Source organism: Panulirus ornatus, chromosome 37 (genome assembly GCF_036320965.1).
Source record: "Panulirus ornatus isolate Po-2019 chromosome 37, ASM3632096v1, whole genome shotgun sequence".
Lineage (NCBI taxonomy): Eukaryota > Metazoa > Arthropoda > Malacostraca > Decapoda > Palinuridae > Panulirus > Panulirus ornatus.
In genome coordinates this window covers 2,094,446-2,117,831 of record NC_092260.1, presented here as the reverse complement: position 1 = coordinate 2,117,831, position 23,386 = coordinate 2,094,446, and the positions used below count along the sequence as shown (strand labels likewise).

General features: G+C 40.3%; 1 protein-coding gene, 1 long non-coding RNA gene and 1 pseudogene across 2 annotated transcripts in view; 2 read left to right on the top strand and 1 right to left on the bottom strand.

The window, feature by feature from the left end:
• Positions 1 to 3,456: 3,456 nt before the first annotated feature.
• LOC139760453 (uncharacterized) overlaps positions 3,457 to 23,386 on the top strand; it is a 339,886-nt gene continuing 319,956 nt past the window's right edge. Inside the window, exon 1 of the mRNA XM_071683692.1 lies at positions 3,457 to 3,614. Within this exon, the coding sequence (XP_071539793.1) occupies positions 3,607 to 3,614 (8 nt within the window). The 5' untranslated portion in view covers positions 3,457 to 3,606. The remainder of the gene's footprint in view (positions 3,615 to 23,386) is intronic.
• LOC139760737 (U2 spliceosomal RNA) lies at positions 9,872 to 9,978 on the top strand (annotated as a pseudogene).
• LOC139760698 (uncharacterized) lies at positions 14,453 to 18,770 on the bottom strand. Its single transcript, XR_011715386.1, has 2 exons — positions 18,454 to 18,770; positions 14,453 to 15,674 (listed from the first exon to the last, which is right to left on the bottom strand). It is a non-coding gene; the product is annotated as an uncharacterized lncRNA (long non-coding RNA).

Sequence of the window (23,386 nt, the reverse complement as noted above, 5' to 3'; positions counted from 1 at the left end):
CATGATCATCATGAATAATTACATCCTCGCATGATCATCATGAATAATTACATCCTCGCATGATTAACATGAATAATTACATCCTCGCATAATCATCATGAATAATTACATCCTCGCATGATCATCATGAATAATTACATCCTCGCATGATCATCATGAATAATTACATCCTCGCATGATCATCATGAATAATTACATCCTCGCATGATCATCATGAATAATTACATCCTCGCATGATTATCATGAATAATTACATCCTCGCATGATCATCATGAATAATTACATCCTCGCATAATCATCATGAATAATTACATCCTCGCATGATCATCATGAATAATTACATCCTCGCATGATCATCATGAATAATTACATCCTCGCATGATCGTCATGACTAGGTAAAGGAACTACCTTGGACAGGAAACGTTATTTGATTAACCTTATTGAAATCATCTTTATTTTTCCTATTCTTAATTTTCAAGTTATTCTAGAATATTGGATGTGAATTGAACCAAAATAACTTATTTTTCTTTGATATTCATTAAACAGAAGTCATTGCGTTCATTATTTGGTTTTCATTTGTCCATGAAGGTTATTAATCACTTGATAAGAAACTGATCATCTGCATTTGTCCATGAAGGTTATTAATCACTTGATAAGAAACTAATCATCTGCATTTGTCCATGAAGGTTATTAATCACTTGATAAGAAACTGATCATCTGCATTTGTCCATGAAGGTTATTAATCACTTGATAAGAATCTGATCATCTGCATTTGTCCATGAAGGTTATTAATCACTTGATAAGAAACTGATCATCTGCATTTGTCCATGAAGGTTATTAATCACTTGATAAGAAACTGATCATCTGCATTTGTCCATGAAGGTTATTAATCACTTGATAAGAAACTGATCATCTGCATTTGTCCATGAAGGTTATTAATCACTTGATAAGAAACTGATCATCTGCATTTGTCCATGAAGGTTATTAATCACTTGATAAGAAACTGATCATCTGCATTTGTCCATGAAGGTTATTAATCACTTGATAAGAAACTGATCATCTGCATTAATTGTTGGAAAATGAGTTGAATTCATGTAGGGAGAAACATGGGGACTTTGTACATAGGGACAGGAGTGGGCACTTTGTACATAGGGACAGGAGTGGGCACTTTGTATATAGGGACAGGAGTGGGCACTTTGTACATAGGGACAGGAGTGGGCACTTTGTATATAGGGACAGGAGTGGGCACTTTGTACATAGGGACAGGAGTGGGCACTTTGTACATAGGGACAGGAGTGGGCACTTTGTATATAGGGACACGAGTGGGCACTTTGTACATAGGGACAGGAGTGGGCACTTTGTACATAGGGACAGGAGTGGGCACTTTGTATATAGGGACAGGAGTTGGCACTTTGTACATAGGGACAGGAGTGGGTACTTTGTATATAGGGACAGGAGTGGGCACTTTGTATATAGGGACACGAGTGGGCACTTTGTACATAGGGACAGGAGTGGGCACTTTGTATATAGGGACAGGAGTGGGTACTTTGTACATAGGGACAGGAGTGGGCACTTTGTACACAGGGACAGGAGTGGGCACTTTGTATATAGGGACAGGAGTGGGTACTTTGTACATAGGGACAGGAGTGGGTACTTTGTACATAGGGACAGGAGTGGGCACTTTGTACATAGGGACAGGAGTGGGCACTTTGTACATAGGGACAGGAGTGGGCACTTTGTATATAGGGACAGGAGTGGGCACTTTGTACATAGGGACAGGAGTGGGCACTTTGTATATAGGGACAGGAGTGGGCACTTTGTATATAGGGACAGGAGTGGGCACTTTGTACATAGGGACAGGAGTGGGCACTTTGTATATAGGGACAGGAGTGGGCACTTTGTACATAGGGACAGGAGTGGGCACTTTGTACATAGGGACAGGAGTGGGCACTTTGTATATAGGGACAGGAGTGGGCACTTTGTACATAGGGACAGGAGTGGGCACTTTGTATATAGGGACAGGAGTGGGCACTTTGTATATAGGGACAGGAGTGGGCACTTTGTACATAGGGACAGGAGTGGGCACTTTGTATATAGGGACAGGAGTGGGCACTTTGTACATAGGGACAGGAGTGGGCACTTTGTACATAGGGACAGGAGTGGGCACTTTGTATATAGGGACAGGAGTGGGAACTTTGTATATAGGGACAGGAGTGGGCACTTTGTACATAGGGACAGGAGTGGGCACTTTGTATATAGGGACAGGAGTGGGCACTTTGTACATAGGGACAGGAGTGGGCACTTTGTATATAGGGACAGGCACGGGGAGTTGGTACTTTGGGACACGTATGGACTTTTTATGATATAGTTGGGATATTTGGGATATTTAAAAAATGAATGATCAGGTTGGCAACTAACTTCATCCTTACTTAACAGAGTTCAGTCGAAAGTGGTCCAACATTTAGACTCTCCCGGGCTAACTTAAGATCTTAGCTTGACCCGCCTGCTGTACGCCTCAGTGTTGGCTCATCATTTTCTCTCTTCTTCTTGAGGTATAAGTTGGTCGTGCGTGAGGTGGCTGCTGGTGTGCTCCTCCCACAATACTGGGCTGACTCACATGATAACTGTGTGGTCAGCGCCAACTCAAGGATGGGCCATTCTGAGATCAGTTTGTTTCCTTACGTCTCCAAGCTTTGCAACTCTCTATCCTCTCAAGTCTTTCCCTCTAACTTGAACATTCGTAAATACTTTCCCTTGTCTTTTCTTTTTGCCTGTCTTTAACCTCTATATTTCAATTAAGGTTTGGTCTTCATGTGGACTTTTGTCTGTGACTGGAGCTTTCAACATGGGAAAATATGTTATATACTTAGAGAACGAGGCTTAGGTAAGACGACGTTTATATATAACGTTTTAATTCATTAAATTTACTTCGACTATCAATCGAAAAATGTCCAGAACTAGAAATGAATTTGGGGAATTGAGTGAAATCGTTTTAAGGGAATACGTTAAGTGTTATTGAATGTAATATATTTGTAATTCATTTTCTATTATTCCAAACTGGTGGTGTCAGTTATGCTATTATTTTAGTATTGGTTTTTAATATATTGTAAGTATTTTACTAACTTTGCACATAGTTTATTCATCTTTTTGTGCTTTTTTTGTTTATCTTGTTCCCATCATTATGTTTACATGCCTTATGATGAGCATATTGAAAACAAGTATGAGTATATACATATGTATGCCTATATATGTATATCTACGAAGTTAAGCAATCAATTCCCCCAACACTCAGACCCCTGGAGCAGCAAGTCATTATACAGACGACACAGCAACACGTGCGCTACCGCCTCATGTGGTAACATTATGAACTAAAGTTGTCATTGTTATGTCCAGCGTAAGGGAGCCACGAGATAAGTGGTTTATCTGAGTATGTATATTAGTCAATGTAAACACGAATGTGGCGCAAATGTTTTGTATCGCTGGTGACAAAGTTCCAAACAATTGTTTGCGTTTATTAAATTCCACAAATAAAGCTGAGAATTCCTGAGGAAGAAACTGAAGTTTGAATAATCAGGAAGACAAAGAAAATCGCATCTTGCAATATTCATGTTTTGGTAATGTATTAAAACCTCGGGTTGGATTACCAAGTAGCAATGCTATGCAGATTTAAGAAACTTAGATATTTATTGATATGTTGGATGATCTGGAGCTGGGAAACTAATTTATTAATGAACATGTTGGGTAAATCAATTATGGAGGCTGTGAGTGACTCAAGGTATAAGGAAGGGTAAAAACTCGTCGATCAAGTTCCACTTGGCCTCTTTATACTCGATTATCAGTAATGTAGACCAGGGAAGCGTTAAAAGCCAATCTTCCTCATGAAAACATTAATCTACAGGAGCCTTATAACCTAGTTGATTTTATTTCCTTAGAAAGATTAATAAATGGGCTAGGTAATTTTAGTTTCTGCTCCAGAGAGTGTTCATGCTGAGCTATGGAATGCTTCCTGATTTAAGGATTCCAACCTCATGTTGGGGAAGAGTATCCCCAGCCTGGGGCTTCTTAGGAATAGATATATCGTTTGCTTATAACAAATTCCATAACTTATGTCAGGCATAAACTAGAAATAATTTTTTTTCTTTTGAAAATGTGATATAAACATTGGACTTGCCTGAGTTCCACACTTGGAAGTAGGGATGCTGCGAGATTTGTTTTCCCTATCCTTTCAAATACAAATAAATAGTCATTAGTTAAGATTGATTACGAGGGGAAAATGAACTGAAAACAAGAACAACCTAACCTATGAGAACTTCACTCTTTTTCATGGAGACGTGTGAGACTTCCTTTAATATCAAGTTTTGTAAATGAAATATACCAGTGCTATTTTCATTATCTTTCATATGCTATGTTAGTTGCATGCTGTTGTAGGAAATAAGCACACTTGATGGACACTAAATAATTTTCTTATCAAACAAGCTTCCAAGCAAAGGACCGTATGATATTCCTTTTTTCAATTAATATCTATAGTTTGTGAGGTTTTCATAAGTTCTGTTGTTATATAGAAGTGTGTTATTTATTTGTATCCCACAATATCCCAGATTATCATACCCCTATATTACCCCTATTACCCTTTAACCCCCTAGTCTTAATCACTTCTTATAAGAAGCATATAAGGAGTTCAGTTATGTTCTTTTCTTCCAAATCCGTATGTTGTTTCTGTGTTGACTGTCCCTAGACTGGAGCTTTTCCACTTTGTTTATGACGGCAGTCCGTTTTTATTTTTTCAATGTCTCAGACAGGTGATAGTTAAAAGTTTTCCATCATATGATTTTAGTATGTGTTAAAAATCTGATTTAGATTCACATTGCTATTAGATTAGGATGCTGAGAGCTTTTGTGTACAAGCCTTGCATAGAGATGCCACTTTTATAGGTTTGATATCATGGTTTTTATCTTAATGATTATTGATTCCCTGTTGCTATATAAGGAATGATATTAGTGGGGGATTTTGCTTCACTGCCTTTTCAAACTATTTATTATCTTTCTGTATTAATCAACTCATTAATCGTAGTATTATGAAGGGTAGGGAAAATGTGGAGTTGAATACTGTAATACCATAATGTTTGAAAATGTGGATATGAAAAATTATTCACTTTTAACAAAGAATGTATTTGTGATGGTTCTGAAGTTATTATTTGTTCTTAAAGAAGTACGTACTGTACTTTACTTATCTCTGCCATATTATTCCATTTTATTAGGAGTGTAAACAGGGAGTTCAGATATTTAAAGAGTTATAAGAATCTGACTCTGTGTGGGACTGATTTCATAAACATTAATTTGAGCCCAGAATTTACGTAGACATCTGAACTTGCCCAAAATCTTTGCAAAATTCAGATTAAGTTGGATTCACCCGTAATGAGGCATGGAGGTATTCATTAGAATGTATACATTAGAAAGCATAATAGGCATTTTTACAATCTACAGACAGGTTTTCTTGTTTTATTACTGCATCATTTGGTTTGTATTTCAACATACTGAACAAAACTATATAGAATCTGAACAAACACCAGGTGAATGTTTTTGGGCAGCTATCCACAGCATTTTCACTTTTCTAATGTTTTTGTGCAGTTATGATGCCATTGGCATTCCCCTGTTCATTTATGGTTGCAGAATTTTATTGAAAGTTTATGAACTCATTATTTAAACTGTGTGCTATTGATTTTCAGTGTTTTTAACCCCACAGTTTCCCTTGACTTCAGAGCCCTGCCCACTTTATGAAAACTTAAAAGTTAATGAAGTGACAGGTGCTGTGCATAAAATCCCACACCCACATTATATAGATTCCTTGGTAGAAATTTGTTGATTTCTGTCATCTACAATGGTGGCATCCATAAACTAGGAAATTACTTGCTTTTGTTTTGTATTGCCAGTGTTCAGATAAGACAGTAACATTTAAGCATAAAATTGAGTTTTATGATTTATTGAATGATACTGAATAAGGCAATAGTAGTATATCAGAGAAAAGATGGGGTTGATAAATGTGAAAGTAGGTAATTCCCAAATAAAAGAATTCACGAATCTTGTTGGACTGTGTCAGTCACACCCATGCTTGAGTAGTGCACCCATGGTGCTGGATGTCAACGAACATGGCATGCTTAACAGCAAATGCATTTTATCTTGTTATATTTTTTATGTCATTTTGATTGGTAGGTGGTTGGGTTCTTATAGATTCCATTGATTTTTTTAAGTATATTGGCTACTTTTGTAAGATACTAGGTTAGGGGCACCACTGAAATTTTGTATAGATGTCAATAAAAAGCATATTGATGGATTCTATCTATTTAGTAAAAGTGATTTTGATGATGGAAGTATGATTTGTTACATTTTTCCCCCGTATGAAGAGTGATGTAAGGGCTGTGAAAGGTAGAAACAAGTAAAATACATTTATGAATAAACAGAACCAATGAGAAAGTCACCTAATTGTAGACTTCAGCATCGTACTTGAAATATGCCAGGCATTGTCATCATCTTGCAGTTCAGTTGTATGTTGGAAGGCTTTACCTTTTCATCTTCTCTGCCATATTGGGTGTATACTGTCCATAACTCTGATGCTCATTCCCTTTGGCAAAAGAGTCTCCACTTATCCCTGTCCTAACATGCCTCTCTCGCATATGCCATTCCATGTGTTCTTCCTCTGTTTCTCTCCCTCCAGAATTCTTCCAACCTATTTGCCCATGTCACAGATGACCTTCTATTCACAGCAACCCCTTTAATTGTACTTCCATGCACTCTCCTTGTAAACTCCAAGCCTTGCATTCTTTCTGCATGCCCAAACCACCTTAAAGTATTACATTTCACCCATTCTACCACTCCACAATTCATTCCCTTTGCATTCCTTGCCACACCACATCTTTTAAACACCCTTTCATTTCTCTCTTCATTCCATCTAGTCACACCACATGCTCTTCTCAAACAGCTCATTTCTACAGCCTGGATTCTTGACTTTTGTGCCTCATTCCACGTCCATGTTACGGCTGTGTAGGTCAGGTTTGGGAGGATGATGCAAGCCCCTAATCCTCTCTTCTTTTTCACTATTAAGGGACCCAATTACTCTTCTACCTTGTACTGCTCTCTCCTTTATCTCTCCCTCCATATCACCACACTTACCCAAGACAGCTTCCAGACATTTGAATTCCCTCTCTTCTTCCAGTCTTTTTCCCCCCCAAATCCACAGCACAATTTTGTGCACTTTCTTATTTCACTCTGTATGGTTTTACAAAATCTGTACTTTTTTCACTCTGTTTCCTTTCAAATAGCATTATATTACTTTCACTTGCATTTACCTTCAGTTTCCTCCACTTACACACATCATGAAACACACATGCAGCCTTCTGCAACTCCTCTTCATTCTCTGCAAACAGCACAGCATCATCCGCAAACAGGCTTGCCAGTAGCCACCATATCTCAGTGCTACACTCCATCTCTGCACCCCTTTTCCCTTGGGGTGACATCACACAGCCCTGCCTCACACCTCTTTGTATCCCTAAACTTTTGCTAAGCTCTCCATCTTTTCATACACATGCATTTGCTCCTCTTTAGAAGGCTTTTACACCATCCAACAGTTTCCCCCCTATACCATGTACCCTTTACACATCCTGCGAAGGATTTCACCCAGCTCTTTCATATGCTTTATCTAAATCCATAAAAGCTGCGTACAACTTCTTAGCTTTCGCTAAATACTTTTCCTTGGTCATCTTTACTACAGAAATCTGATCCACACACCCCCTATCTTTCCCAAAACCCCCTTGCTCTTCACTTATTCTGCATTCAGTTACTTCCATTCTATCAGTTAATGTTCTTGCCTACACTTTTCCTGGCATACTTAACACACTTATTCCCCTATAATTGCTACATATCTCCTTTGCTCCTTTTTCCTTGAATAAAGGAACAGTAATAGCTTTTACCCAATCCTTTGGCACAAACTTCTGTTTCCATGCTAAATTATGTATAAGATGCATCCACTCTATCACACTTGTTCATCCATACTTCAGCATTTCAGGTGCACTCCAGGTGCCTTTTTAACCTTCAGCCACATTATTGCCCTTCTTAGCTACATCTTTGCTGTAGGTCCCTGAGTTTGTATCTTCTTCCTTCCCTCCTCCATACCCATGCTTGTAACAACTGCTGCCTCCCCTTCTCCCACACTCATCAGCTCTTCAGAATACTCTTTCCATTTTCCTTTCACTTCCTACTCTTGATTCAGCAATTCCCCTTCCTTACTTCTCACATTAACATTTCCACTCTTACATCCATGTGTTTCATTTTTCATTTCCTTCCAGTATAGTTTCTTATTATCCCAAAACTTTTCATTTAACTTTCTTCCAAAATCTTCATCTACTCTTTCTTTGCTTTCCTCTCTCAGCTTCTTAACATTCTGCTTGCATATTTTGTAATTTTCCCTCCTTCTTGGCTGAACTTCCACTTATAAACTCCTCTTGATGAGTCTACCATATGCCTTTTTCTTCTCTTCCACAGAATTTTTAATCTCTTCTGTCCACCATTCATTGCCCTTTTTATTCCTGTATCTCACTAGCTTGTATTCAACTACTAATTCTACAACCTTTACTAGTATTTCTCTTAACATTGTAAACACCTTCACACATGACTGCATTCATACATTCATTGCACTTCCTTCCTTCAGTTACCTTCCTTTCGTACTCCTCCCTGTATTTTTTCCTGATTCATATTCTCACTTGCCAACATTTTTACCTCCCCATATTTCCTTACACCATACCTTCACTTCTCCCTGATCCTCATCCCCACAAGAACTATGAAATCGTCAGTCTCTAAAAAATCCTCTCACATCTCTAGCATCCAGCATAGGCTTTTTCAATCTTTCATCCACTGCCACTTAGTCAATCAAAGCCTTATGTTATTCTCTTCCATTATTGCTCATCGGTGTATATCTTTGGGTTATCTTATGCTGAAAATAGGTGTTCACAGGGAATAAACCCCTCTCAGCACAGATATCCACAAGGTAGATTCCATTCACATTTACTCCAGGCAGTCCCCATTTATCAACTATCTCACCAATTCCATCACATTCCACTTTTACATTCATATCGCCCAGTATGACCAGTTTCTCTCATCCTTAAACCATTTCTACAGTCATTTAAATTCTTCCAGAAAAGCTTCATTTCATCCTTACCTCATATAGTCTTCACATTCACAGGTGCATATACACATACCCATGCATATTTCATAATCCCAGTCTTTCTTTTGACCCACACTATTCCATCCATGCTCTGTAACACCCTCCCATACTCTTGGTGATAGTAGAATTGCACATCCTTCTTTTCTTCTTCCTGATGGTTTTCACTCATTCCCATCCATACCGCACCTCCTTCCATGTCCCCCCATAACTTGCATTCATCATTTCCATTTGGTTGTATGTAGTTAGGAAGGAAACTCACTTGATGAACACCATACATTTAGTGAATAAGCATCACAGCAACTGAATGCAAATAACATAGTAACATTTTCAGTTTTTTCACTTAACAGTATGATATTGTAAATTTAGTTTGCAAGAGGAAGGTAGGTAAGGTTTTCATAGGTTTTGTTGATTTCTAGAAGTGTTTTCCTGACATATATCTTAAGTTTTTCCAGATACCTGTAGCTCCCTAATTTTCAGTTTATTATTGTAGCATAAAATGTAATGTTTCAGATCATTTTCTCTTACTCTAGACTAAATTTGAAGTTCAGTACTGTACATTTCTTCCAAATTCATAAGTTATTTCAGTGGTGCCCCTAAAGTGATACTTTACCCCTATTTTTACAATAATTAACCCCAATTTTTTCCTGATATACATAACTCTCCTTCTCGGCCTTTTGGCTAAGATCAAAGTGTAGTATCTGTTCTTATCAGCTTAATATTTTTTATTCCCTGGGGATAGGGGAGAAAGAATACTTCCCACATATTCCCTGCGTGTCGTAGAAGGCGACTAAAAGGGGAGGGAGCGGGGGGCTGGAAATCCTCCCCTCTCATTTTTTTTTAATTTTCCAAAAGAAGGAACAGAGAATTGGGCCAGGTGAGGGTATTCCCTCAAAGGCCCAGGCCTCTGTTCTTAACGCTACCTCGCTAATGCGGGAAATGGCGAATAGTTTGAAAGAAAAAAAAAGAAAGAACATAACTCTCCCTCTGCTGTTTCATGTTTTATAACATCTAACAAATATTAATGCTCAGGTTCATCCTTGCAAATGTTATGGTATTTTCGAAACACTTCATTAGTATTGTAGAACATGATCATTCAATATCCAAATCTAATAGCAGTGCAGGGTTAGAATAAGCCTTTATGCAGTTTTCTTTTTATAAAAGGTGTATGGATTGGAAGCATGGACCAAGGATGATAATGTACAGAAGAGGGTGAATGTGTAGGAAATGAAATGTTTGAGGAAGGTTACCTAGTGAATATCTTGTGGAGTCATTGGTGGCCTTCACCCCCACAGCCTGAGTTGGGCCCAGGCTGTGGACTTGGGTCATTAGTTGACTTAAGCTGTTGGAATTGGTATCCCTCATAGGTACTTGTCCACTGCATTCTTGAACTTCTTTGCCATGCACCCCATGCTTTTTCTGATGTTAGATGGCAAGTTGTTTAAGAGTCTTGGGCTCTGGATATATGAGGCGTTCTTGCTTTTCATGTATATGGCACCTCTGGATGTCAGGGATAGGCAGTATTTTACAAACCCTTACATGCCTGTCACACCATTAGAATGTTATACCCAGATGTAGGTTTGGAATTTTACCTACTAGGATTTTCCAGGTATATATAATGATGTACCTGTCCCATCTGCACTCTAGGAAGTGTAGCCTCAGTATTTTTAGTTATTTCCAGCAATTTAGTTCCTTAACACAGTAAGATGTATGTGAGAAATACATGGAAAAACAGATGAATTTGTATGAAGCATTTATGGATCTGGAAAAGGCATATGATGGGGTTGGTAGAGATGCTATGTGGAAGGTAAGTTGCTTGAAGCAGTGAAAAGCTTTTATAAAGGATGTAAAGCATGTGTACGAGTAGGAAGAGGAGAGTGATTGGTTCCCAGTGAATGTTGGTTTGCAGCAGAGGTATGTGATGTCTCCATGGTTGTTTAATTTGTTTATGCATGGGGTTGTCAGGGAGGTGACTGGAAGAGTTTTGGAGAGAGGGGCAAGTATTCAGTCTGATGCAGATGAAAGGGCCTGGGAAGTGATTCAGATGTTGTTTGCTGGTGATACAGTGCTGGTGGCTGATTCATGTGAGAGGCTGCAGAGGTTGGTGATTGAGTTCAGTAAAGTGTGAGAAAGGAGAAAGTTGAGAGTAAATGGTTCAGCAGGGTTGAGGGACAAGTTAATTGGGAGGTAAATTTGAATAGAGAAAAACTGGAGGAAGTGAAGTGTTTTAGATATCTGGGAGTGGACTTAGCAGCAGATGGAACCACGGAAGTGGAAGTGAGTTGCAGGGTGGGGGAGGGGATGAAGGTTCTTGGAGCAGTGAAGAATGTATGGAAGGTGAGACTTTCTCTCAGAGAGCAAAAATAGTTATGTTTGAAGGAATAGTGGTTCCAACAATGTTATATGGTTGCGAGGCATGGGCTATAGATAGGGTTGTACAGAGAAGGGTGGATGTGTTGGAAATGAAATGTTTGAGGACAGTATGTTGTGTGAGGTGGTTTGATCGAGTAAGTAATGAAAGGGTAAGAGAGATGTGTTGTGATAAAAAGAGTGTGGTTGAGAGAGCAGAACAGGGTGTGTTGAAATGTTTTGGACACATGGAGAGAATGAGTGAGGAAAGATTGACAAAGAGGATATATAGGAGAAGCAGGAGACCAAATTGGAGGTGGAAGGATGGAGTGAAAAATTCTGAGCGATCGGGGCCTGAACATACAGGAGGGTGAAAGGCATGCAAGGAATAGAATAAATTGGAACAATGTGGTATACCAGGTTCAATGTGCTGTCAATGGACTGAACCAAGGCATGTGAAGTGTCTAGGGTAAACCATGGAAAGGTCTGTGGGGCCTGGATGTGGAAACGGATCTGTGGTCTTGGTGCATTACAGCTAGAGATTGAGTGTGAGTGAATGTGGCCTTTTTTTTTTTGTCTATTCCTGGTGCTACCTCACGTCGGCGTCGGCGGTGGGGGGGGGCTATTTCCTGTGTGGCAGGGTAGCAAAAGGAATGGATGAAGGTAGCAAGGGGACTAAAGGGGACGGGAGGGGGGCCAGAAACCCTCCTCTCCTTGTATTTTTAACTTTCTAAAAGGGGAAACAGAAGAAGGAGTCACTCGGGGAATGCTCATCCTCCTCGAAGGCTCAGATTGGGGTGACTAAATGTGTGTGGATGTAACCAAGATGAGAAAAAAGGAGAGATAGGTAGTATGTTTGAGGAAAGGAACCTGGATGTTAGTGAAACGAAGCTCAAGGGTAAAGGAGAAGAGTGGTTTGGGAATGTCTTGGGAGTAAAGTCAGGGGTTAGTGAGAGGACAGTAGCAAGGGAAGGAGTAGCACTACTCCTGAAACAGGAGTGGTGGGAGTATGTGATAGAGTGTAAGAAAGTAAATTCTAGATTGACATGGGTAAAACTGAAAGCTGATGGAGAGAGATGGGTGATTATTGGTGCATATGCACCTGGGCAGGAGAAGAAAGATCATGAGAGGCAAGTGTTTTGGGAGCAGCTGAATGAGTGTGTTAGTGGTTTTGATGCACAAGACCGGGTTATAGTGATGGGTGATTTGAATGCAAAGGTGAGTAATGTGGCAGTTGAGGGAATAATTGGTATACATGGGGTGTTCAGTGTTGTAAATGGAAATGGTGAAGAACTTGTAGATTTATGTGCTGAAAAAGGACTGGTGATTGGGAATACCTGGTTTAAAAAGCGAGATATACGTAAGTATACGTATGTAAGTAGGAGAGATGGCCAGAGAGCGTTATTGGATTACGTGTTAATTGATAGGCGTGCGAAAGAGAGACTTTTGGATATTAATGGGCTGAGAGGTGCAACTGGAGGGATGTCTGATCGTTATCTTGCGGAGGCAAAGGTGAAGATTTGTATGGGTTTTCAGAAAAGAAGAGAGAATGTTGGGGAGAAGAGAGTGGTGAGAGTAAGTGAGCTTGGGAAGGAGACTTGAGTGAGGAAGTACCAGGAGAGACTGAGTACAGAATGGAAAAAGGTGAGAACAAAGGAGGTAAGGGGAGTGGGGGAGGAATGGGATGTATTTAAGGAAGCAGTGATGGCTTGTGCAAAAGATGCTTGTGGCATGAGAAGCGTGGGAGGTGGGTTGATTAGAGAGGGTAGTGAGTGGTGAGATGAAGAAGTAAGATTATTAGTGAAAGAGAAGAGAGAGGCATTTGGACGATTTTTGCAGGGAAAAATTGCAAATGAGTGGGAGATGTATAAAAGAAAGAGGCAGGAGGTCAAGAGAAAGGTGTAAGAGGTGAAAAAGAGGGCAAGTGAGAGTTGGGGTGAGAGAGTATCATTAAATTTTAGGGAGAATAAAAAGATGTTTTGGAAGGAGGTAAATAAAGTGCATAAGACAAGGGAGCAAATGGGAACTTCAGTGAAGGGGGCTAATGGGGAGGTGATAACTAGTAGTGGTGATGTGAGAAGGAGATAGAGTGAGTATTTTGAAGGTTTGTTGAATGTGTTTGATGATAGAGTGGCAGATATAGGGTGTTTCGGTCGAGGTGGTGTGCAAAGTGAGAGGGTTAGGGAAAATGATTTGGTAAGCAGAGAAGAGGTAGTAAAAGCCTTGCAGAAGATGAAAGCCAGCAAGGCAACAGGTTTGGATGGTATTGCAGTGGAATTTATTAAAAAAAGGGGGTGACTGTATTGTTGACTGGTTGGTAAGGTTATTTAGTGTATGTATGATTCATGGTGAGGTGCCTGAGGATTGGCGAAATGCTTGCATAGTGCCATTGTACAAAGGCAAAGGGGATAAGAGTGAGTGTTCAAATTACAGAGGTATAAGTTTGTTGAGTATTCCTGGTAAATTATATGGGAGGGTATTGATTGAGAGGGTGAAGGCATGTACAGAGCATCAGATTCGGGAAGAGCAGTGTGGTTTCAGAAGTGGTAGAGGATGTGTGGATTCGGTGTTTGCTTTGAGGAATGTATGTGAGAAATACTTAGAAAAGCAAATGGATTTGTATGTAGCATTTATGGATCTGGAGAAGGCATATGATAGAGTTGATAGAGATGCTCTGTGGAAGGTATTAAGAATATATGGTGTGGGAGGCAAGATGTTAGAAGCAGTGAAAAGTTTTTATCGAGGATGTAAGGCATGTGTACGTGTAGGAAGAGAGGAAAGTGATTGGTTCTCAGTGAATGTAGGTTTGCGGCAGGGGTGTGTGATGTCTCCATGGTTGTTTAATTTGTTTATGGATGGGGTTGTTAGGGAGGTGAATGCAAGAGTTTTGGAAAGAGGGGCAAGTATGCATTCTGTTGTGGATGAGAGAGCTTGGGAAGTGTCAGTTGTTGTTCGCTGATGATACAGCGCTGGTGGCTGATTCAAGTAAGAAACTGCAGAAGCTGGTGACTGAGTTTGGTAAAGTGTGTGAAAGAAGAAAGTTAAGAGTAAATGTGAATAAGAGCAAGGTTATTAGGTACAGTAGGGTTGAGGGTCAAGTCAATTGGGAGGTAAGTTTGAATGGAAAAAAACTGGAGGAAGTAAAGTGTTTTAGATATCTGGAAGTGGATCTGGCAGCGGACGGAACCATGGAAGCGGAAGTGAATCATAGGGTGGGGGAGGGGGCGAAAATTCTGGGAGCCTTGAAGAATGTTTGGAAGTCGAGAACATTATCTTGGAGAGCAAAAATGGGTATGTTTGAAGGAATAGTGGTTTCAACAATGTTGTATGGCTGCGAGGCATGGGCTATGGATAGAGTTGTGTGTAGGAGGGTGGATGTGCTGGAAATGAGATGTTTGAGGGCAATATATGGTGTGAGGTGGTTTGATTGAGTAAGTAATGCAAGGGTAAGAGAGATATGTGGAAATAAAAAGAGTGTGGTCGAGAGTGCAGAAGAGGGTGTTTTGAAATGGTTTGATCACATGGAGAGAATGAGTGAGGAAAGATTGACCAAGGGGATATATGTGTCGAAGGTGGAGGGAACGAGAAGTGGGAGACCAAACTGGAGGTGGAAAGATGGAGTGAAAAAGATTTTGGGTGATCAGGGCCTGAACATACAGGAGGGTGAAAGGTGTGCAAGGAATAGAGTGAAATGGAACAATGTGGTATACCGGAGTCGATGTGCTGTCAATGGATTGAACCAGGGCATGTGAAGCGTCTGGGGTAAACCATGGGGCCTGGATGTGGAAAGGGAGCTGTGGTTTCGGTGCACTAATACATGACAGCTAGAGAGTGAGTGTGAACGAATGGGGCCTTTGTTGTCTTTTCCTAGTGCTACCTCGCATATTTGAGGGGGGAGGGGGTTGTTATGCCATGTGTGGAGAGGTGGCGATGGGAATAGATAAAGGCAGAAAGTATGAATTATGTACATGTGAATATATGTATATGTCTGTGTGTGTATACATATGTCTACATTGAGATGTATATGTATGTATATTTGCGTGTGTGGACGTGTATGTATATGCATGTGTATGTGGGTGGGTTGGGCCATTCTTTCGTCTGTTTCCTTGTGCTACCTCTCTAATGCGAGAGACAGCAACAAAGGAAAATAAAATATAAATAAATAATTTTGTCTGTGAATGTATATGTATGTATATTTGCGTGTGTGGATGTATGTATATACATGTGTATGGGGGTGGGTTGGGCCATTCTTCATCTGTTTCCTTGCACTCCTGTGTGGCAGGGTAGCAACAGGAATGGATGAAGGTAGCTAGTATGAATATGTAGTGTATATATATATGTGTGTCTGTGAATGTATATGTATGTATATTTGCGTGTGTGGATGTATGTATATACATGTGTATGGGGGTGGGTTGGGCCATTTTCTTTCGTCTATTTCCTTGCGCTACCTCGCAAACGCGGGAGACAGCGACAAAGCAAAAAAAAAAAAAAATAAATAATTTTGTCTGTGAATGTATATGTATGTATATTTGCGTGTGTGGATGTATGTATATACATGTGTATGGGGGTGGGTTGGGCCATTTTCTTTCGTCTATTTCCTTGCGCTACCTCGCAAACGCGGGAGACAGCGACAAAGCAAAAAAAAAAAAAAAAATAAATAATTTTGTCTGTGAATGTATATGTATGTATATTTGCGTGTGTGGATGTATGTATATACATGTGTATGGGGGTGGGTTGGGCCATTTTCTTTCGTCTATTTCCTTGCGCTACCTCGCAAACGCGGGAGACAGCGACAAAGCAAAAAAAAAAAAAAAAAAAAAAAAAAAAAAAAAAAAAAAAAAAAAAAAAAAAAAAAAAAAAAAAAAATAAATAATTTTGTCTGTGAATGTATATGTATGTATATTTGCGTGTGTGGATGTATGTATATACATGTGTATGGGGGTGGGTTGGGCCATTCTTCATCTGTTTCCTTCACTGATGTTCCCATTTGTTCTCTTGTCTATTTACCTCCTTCCAAAACATCTTTTATGCTCCCTAAAGTTTAATATTCTCTCATTCCAATTCTGATTTGCCCTCATTTTCAACCCTTGCATCTTTCTCTTTACCTGCTGCTGCTTTCTTTTATACATCTCCCAGTCATTTTCACTCTTTTTCTTTGCAAGTATCATCCAAATGTTTCTCTTTTCTCTTTCACTTAATTTTACTTCTTCATCTCACCACTCACTACCCTTTTTAGTCTGCCCACCTCCCCCCTTTTTCATGCCACATGCATCTTTTGCACAAGCCTTCACTGCTTCTCTCAATACATCCCATTCCTCACCCACTCCCCTCACATCATTTTGCTCTCACCTTTTACCATTCTCCCTGAGGTAGGGTAGAAAGAATTCTACCTCAGTATCCCTGCATGTAGTATAAGGTGACTAAAGGGAGTGGGAGGCAGGGGCTGGAAATCCTCTCTTTGTATTTCATTTTCTAAAAGAGGAAACAGAAGAAGGAGTCACTCGGGGAATGCTCATCCTCCTCGAAGGCTCAGATTGGGGTGAACTAAATGTGTGTGGATGTAACCAAGATGTGAAAAAAGGAGAGATAGGTAGTATGTTTGAGGAAAGGAACCTGGATGTTTTTGGCTCTGAGTGAAACGAAGCTCAAGGGTAAAGGAGAAGAGTGGTTTGGGAATGTCTTGGGAGTAAAGTCAGTGGGTTAGTGAGAGGACAGTAGCAAGGGAAGGAGTAGCACTACTCCTGAAACAGGAGTGGTGGGAGTATGTGATAGAGTGTAAGAAAGTAAATTCTAGATTGACATGGGTAAAACTGAAAGCTGATGGAGAGAGATGGGTGATTATTGGTGCATATGCACCTGGGCATGAGAAAAAGATCATGAGAGGCAAGTGTTTTGGGAGCAGCTGAATGAGTGTGTTAGTGGTTTTGATGCACAAGACCGGGTTATAGTGATGGGTGATTTGAATGCAAAGGTGAGTAATGTGGCAGTTGAGGGTATGATTGGTGTGCATGGAGTATTCTTTGTTGTGGCTTGGCTTGAAATGATGAAGAGCTGGGTAATTGATTCTATAAAAAGACTGGTGATTGGGAATACCTGGTTTAAAAAGCGAGATATACATAAGTATACTTATGTAAGTAGGAGAGATGGCCAGAGAGCGTTATTGGATTACGTGTTAATTGACAGGCGCGCGAAAGAGAGACTTTTGGATGTTAATGTGCTGAGAGGTGCAACTGGAGGGATGTCTGATCATTATCTTGTGGAGGCTAAGGTGAAGATTTGTATGGGTTTTCAGAAAAGAAGAGAGAATGTTGGGGTGAAGAGAGTGGTGAGAGTAAGTGAGCTTGGGAAGTGAGTCAGTTGTTGTTCGCTGATGATACAGCGCTGGTGGCTGATTCATGTGAGAAACTGCAGAAGCTGGTGACTGAGTTTGGTAAAGTGTGTGAAAGAAGAAAGTTAAGAGTAAATGTGAATAAGAGCAAGGTTATTAGGTACAGTAGGGTTGAGGGTCAAGTCAATTGGGAAGTGATTTTGAAATGGTTTGATCACATGGAGAGAATGAGTGAGGAAAGATTGACAAAGAGGATATATAGGAGAAGCAGGAGGCCAAATTGGAGGTGGAAAGATGGAGTGAAAAAGATTTTGTGTGATCGGGGCCTGAGTATGCAGGAGGGTGAAAGGAGGGCAAGGAATAGAGTGAATTGGAGCGATGTGGTATACCGGGGTTGACGTGCTGTCATTGGATTGAATCAAGGCATGTGAAGCGTCTGGGTAAACCATGGAAAGGTCTGTGGGGCCTGGATGTGGAAACGGATCTGTGGTCTTGGTGCAATTACAGCTAGAGATTGAGTGTGAGTGAATGTGGCCTTTTTTTTTTTTGTCTATTCCTTGTGCTACCTCTCTAATGCGAGAGACAGCAACAAAGGAAAATAAAATATAAATTAAAATAATGTATTTGTCTGTGTGATGTGAGAAGGAGATGGAGTGAGTATTTTGAAGGTTTGTTGAATGTGTTTGATGATAGAGTGGCAGATATAGGGTGTTTTGGTCGAGGTGGTGTGCAAAGTGAGAGGGTTAGGGAAAATGATTTGGTAAACAGAGAAGAGGTAGTGAAAGCTTTGTGGAAGATGAAAGCCGGCAAGGCAGCAGGTTTGGATGGTATTGCAGTGGAATTTATTAAAAAAGGGGGTGACTGTATTGTTGACTGTTGTAAGGTTATTTAGTGTATGTATGATTCATGGTGAGGTGCCTGAGGATTGGCGGAATGCGTGCATAGTGCCATTGTACAAAGGCAAAGGGGATAAGAGTGAGTGCTCAAATTACAGAGGTATAAGTTTGTTGAGTATTCCTGGTAAATTATATGGGAGGGTATTGATTGAGAGGGTGAAGGCATGTACAGAGCATCAGATTGGGGAAGAGCAGTGTGGTTTCAGAAGTGGTAGAGGATGTGTGGATCAGGTGTTTGCTTTGAAGAATGTATGTGAGAAATACTTAGAAAAGCAAATGGATTTGTATGTAGCATTTATGGATCTGGAGAAGGCATATGATAGAGTTGATAGAGATGCTCTGTGGAAGGTATTAAGAATATATGGTGTGGGAGGAAAGTTGTTAGAAGCAGTGAAAAGTTTTTATCGAGGATGTAAGGCATGTGTACGTGTAGGAAGAGAGGAAAGTGATTGGTTCTCAGTGAATGTAGGTTTGCGGCAGGGGTGTGTGATGTCTCCATGGTTGTTTAATTTGTTTATGGATGGGGTTGTTAGGGAGGTGAATGCAAGAGTTTTGGAAAGAGGGGCAAGTATGCATTCTGTTGTGGATGAGAGAGCTTGGGAAGTGAGTCAGTTGTTGTTCGCTGATGATACAGCGCTGGTGGCTGATTCAAGTAAGAAACTGCAGAAGCTGGTGACTGAGTTTGGTAAAGTGTGTGAAAGAAGAAAGTTAAGAGTAAATGTGAATAAGAGCAAGGTTATTAGGTACAGTAGGGTTGAGGGTCAAGTCAATTGGGAGGTAAGTTTGAATGGAAAAAAACTGGAGGAAGTAAAGTGTTTTAGATATCTGGGAGTGGATCTGGCAGCAGATGGAACCATGGAAGCGGAAGTGGATCATAGGGTGGGGGAGGGGCGAAAATTCTGGGAGCCTTGAAGAATGTGTGGAAGTCGAGAACATTATCTCGAAAGCAAAAATGGGTATGTTTGAAGGAATAGTGGTTCCAACAATGTTGTATGGCTGCGAGGCATGGGCTATGGATAGAGTTGTGCGCAGGAGGATGGATGTGCTGGAAATGAGATGTTTGAGGACAATGTGTGGTGTGAGGTGGTTTGATCGAGTAAGTAACGTAAGGGTAAGAGAGATGTGTGGAAATAAAAAGAGCGTGGTTGAGAAAGCAGAAGAGGGTGTTTTGAAATGGTTTGGGCACATGGAGAGAATGAAGTGAGGAAAGATTGACCAAGAGGATATATGTGTCGGAGGTGGAGGGAACGAGGAGAAGAGGGAGACCAAATTGGAGGTGGAAAGATGGAGTGAAAAAGATTTTGGGTGATCAGGGCCTGAACATACAGGAGGGTGAAAGGAGGGCAAGGAATAGAGTGAATTGGAGCGATGTGGTATACCGGGGTTGACGTGCTGTCATTGGATTGAATCAAGGCATGTGAAGCGTCTGGGTAAACCATGGAATGCTGTGTAGGTATGTATATTTGCGTGTGTGGATGTATGTATATACATGTGTATGGGGGTGGGTTGGGCCATTTTCTTTCGTCTATTTCCTTGCGCTACCTCGCAAACGCGGGAGACAGCGACAAAGCAAAAAAAAAAAAAAATAAATAATTTTGTCTGTGAATGTATATGTATGTATATTTGCGTGTGTGGATGTATGTATATACATGTGTATGGGGGTGGGTTGGGCCATTTTCTTTCGTCTATTTCCTTGCGCTACCTCGCAAACGCGGGAGACAGCGACAAAGCAAAAAAAAAAAAAAAAAAAAAAAAAAAAAAAAAAAAAAAAAAAAAAAAAAAAAAAAAAAAAAAAAAAAAAAAAAAAATAAATAATTTTGTCTGTGAATGTATATGTATGTATATTTGCGTGTGTGGATGTATGTATATACATGTGTATGGGGGTGGGTTGGGCCATTTTCTTTCGTCTATTTCCTTGCGCTACCTCGCAAACGCGGGAGACAGCGACAAAGCAAAAAAAAAAAAAAAAAAAAAAAAAAAAAAAAAAAAAAAAAAAAAAAAAAAAAAAAAAAAAAAAAAAAAAAAAAAAAAAAAAATAAATAATTTTGTCTGTGAATGTATATGTATGTATATTTGCGTGTGTGGATGTATGTATATACATGTGTATGGGGGTGGGTTGGGCCATTTTCTTTCGTCTATTTCCTTGCGCTACCTCGCAAACGCGGGAGACAGCGACAAAGCAAAAAAAAAAAAAAATAAATAATTTTGTCTGTGAATGTATATGTATGTATATTTGCGTGTGTGGATGTATGTATATACATGTGTATGGGGGTGGGTTGGGCCATTTTCTTTCGTCTATTTCCTTGCGCTACCTCGCAAACGCGGGAGACAGCGACAAAGCAAAAAAAAAAAAAAATAAATAATTTTGTCTGTGAATGTATATGTATGTATATTTGCGTGTGTGGATGTATGTATATACATGTGTATGGGGGTGGGTTGGGCCATTTTCTTTCGTCTATTTCCTTGCGCTACCTCGCAAACGCGGGAGACAGCGACAAAGCAAAAAAAAAAAAAAATAAATAATTTTGTCTGTGAATGTATATGTATGTATATTTGCGTGTGTGGATGTATGTATATACATGTGTATGGGGGTGGGTTGGGCCATTTTCTTTCGTCTATTTCCTTGCGCTACCTCGCAAACGCGGGAGACAGCGACAAAGCAAAAAAAAAAAAAAAAATAGATGTATACACAAACATATACATATGTACACAGGTACATTTTCGTACTTGCTTGCCTTCTGTCCATTTCCGGTGCCACCCCACCCCACAGGAAACAGTATCATTGCCTCCCACTTCAGTGAGGCAGCTCCAGGAAAGCAGACATAAAAGGCCACATTCATTCACACTCAGTCTTTATCTGTCATGTGTAATGTACCAAAACCACAGCTCCCTATCCACACCCATGCCTCACAGACATTTCCATGGTTTACCACTGGTGTTTCACATGCCTTGATTTAGTCCATTAACAGCACGTCAACCCTGGTATACCACATCGTTCTAATTCACTCTATTCCTTGCATGCCTCTTCCCCTCCTGTAGGTTCAGGCCCCAATCACTCAAAATCTTTTTCACCCCATCCTTCCACCTCCAATTTGGTCTCCTGCTTCTCCTTGTTCCTTCCACCTCAGACATATACATCCTCTTTGTCAACCTTTTCTCTCATTCTCTCCATATGTCCAAACCATTTCAACACACCGTCTCCTGCTCTCTCAACCACACTCTTATATTACCACACATCTCTCTTACTCTTTCATTACTTACTTGATCAAACCACCTCACACCACGTATTGTCCTCACACATTTCATTTCCAACACATCCACCCTCCTCCTAACAACCCTATCTATAGCCCAAGCCTCACAACCATATAATATTGTTGGAATCATTTTTCCTTCAAACGTTCTCTCTTTCCACACATTCTTCATTACTTCCAGAACCTTTGCCCCCTCCCTTACTCTGTTACTCACTTCTGCTTCCATGGTTCCATTCGCTGCTAAGTCCACTTCCAGATATCTAATACACTTCACTTCCTCCAATTTTTATCCATTCAAACTTACATCCCAATTAAATTGTCCCTGAACCCTGATGAACCAGATAACCTTGCTCTTATTCACATTTACTCTCAACTTTCTCCTTTGACATAGCTTTCCAAATTCAGTCACCAACTTCTGCAGTTTCTCACTTGAGTCAGCCACTAGTGCTGCATTGTCGGCGAAAAATAACTGACTCACTTCCCAGGCCCTCTCATCCCCAACAGACTGTATACTAGCCCCTCTCTCCAAACCTCTCACACTTACCTCCCTAACCACCTCATCCATAAACAAATTATACAACCATGGAGACATCACACACCCCTGCCACAGACCGACCTACTCTGGGAACCAGTCACTCTCCTCTCTTCCTACTCATACTTATGCCTAACATTCTTGGTAAAAACATTTCACTGCTTGTAGCAGCTTACCTCCTCCACAATATACTCTTAAGGCCTTTCACAAAGCATCTCTATCAGCCCTATCATATGATTCTCCAGACCCAAAAATGCCACATACAAAGCCATCTATTTTGTAAATATTTCTCACATTCTTCAAAGCAGTTCCCTGATCCACACATCCTGTACCACTTTTTGAAACCACACTGCTCCTCCCCAATCTGATGCTCTGTACGTGCGTTCACCCTCTCAATCAATACTCTCCCATACAATTTTCCAGGAGTACTTAACAAACTTATGCCTCTGTAGTTTGAACACTCACCTTTATCTCCTTTGCCTTTGTAGAATGGCTTTATACATGCATTCTGCCATTCCTCAGGCACTTCACCATGATCCATACATACATTGAATATCCTTAAACAATCAACAACACAGTCACCCCTTTCTTAATAAATTCAACTGAAGTACCATCCAAACCCACCAACCTACTGGGTTTCATCTTCTGCAAGGCTTTCACCACCTCTTCTCTCCTAACTAATCCATTCTCCCTGACCCTCTCACTTCGCACACCACCCCAACCAAAACACCCTACATCTGCCGCTCTGTCATCCAACACATTCAACACACCTTCAAAATACTCACTGCATTACTACCTGTTATCACCTCCCCCTTGTTTC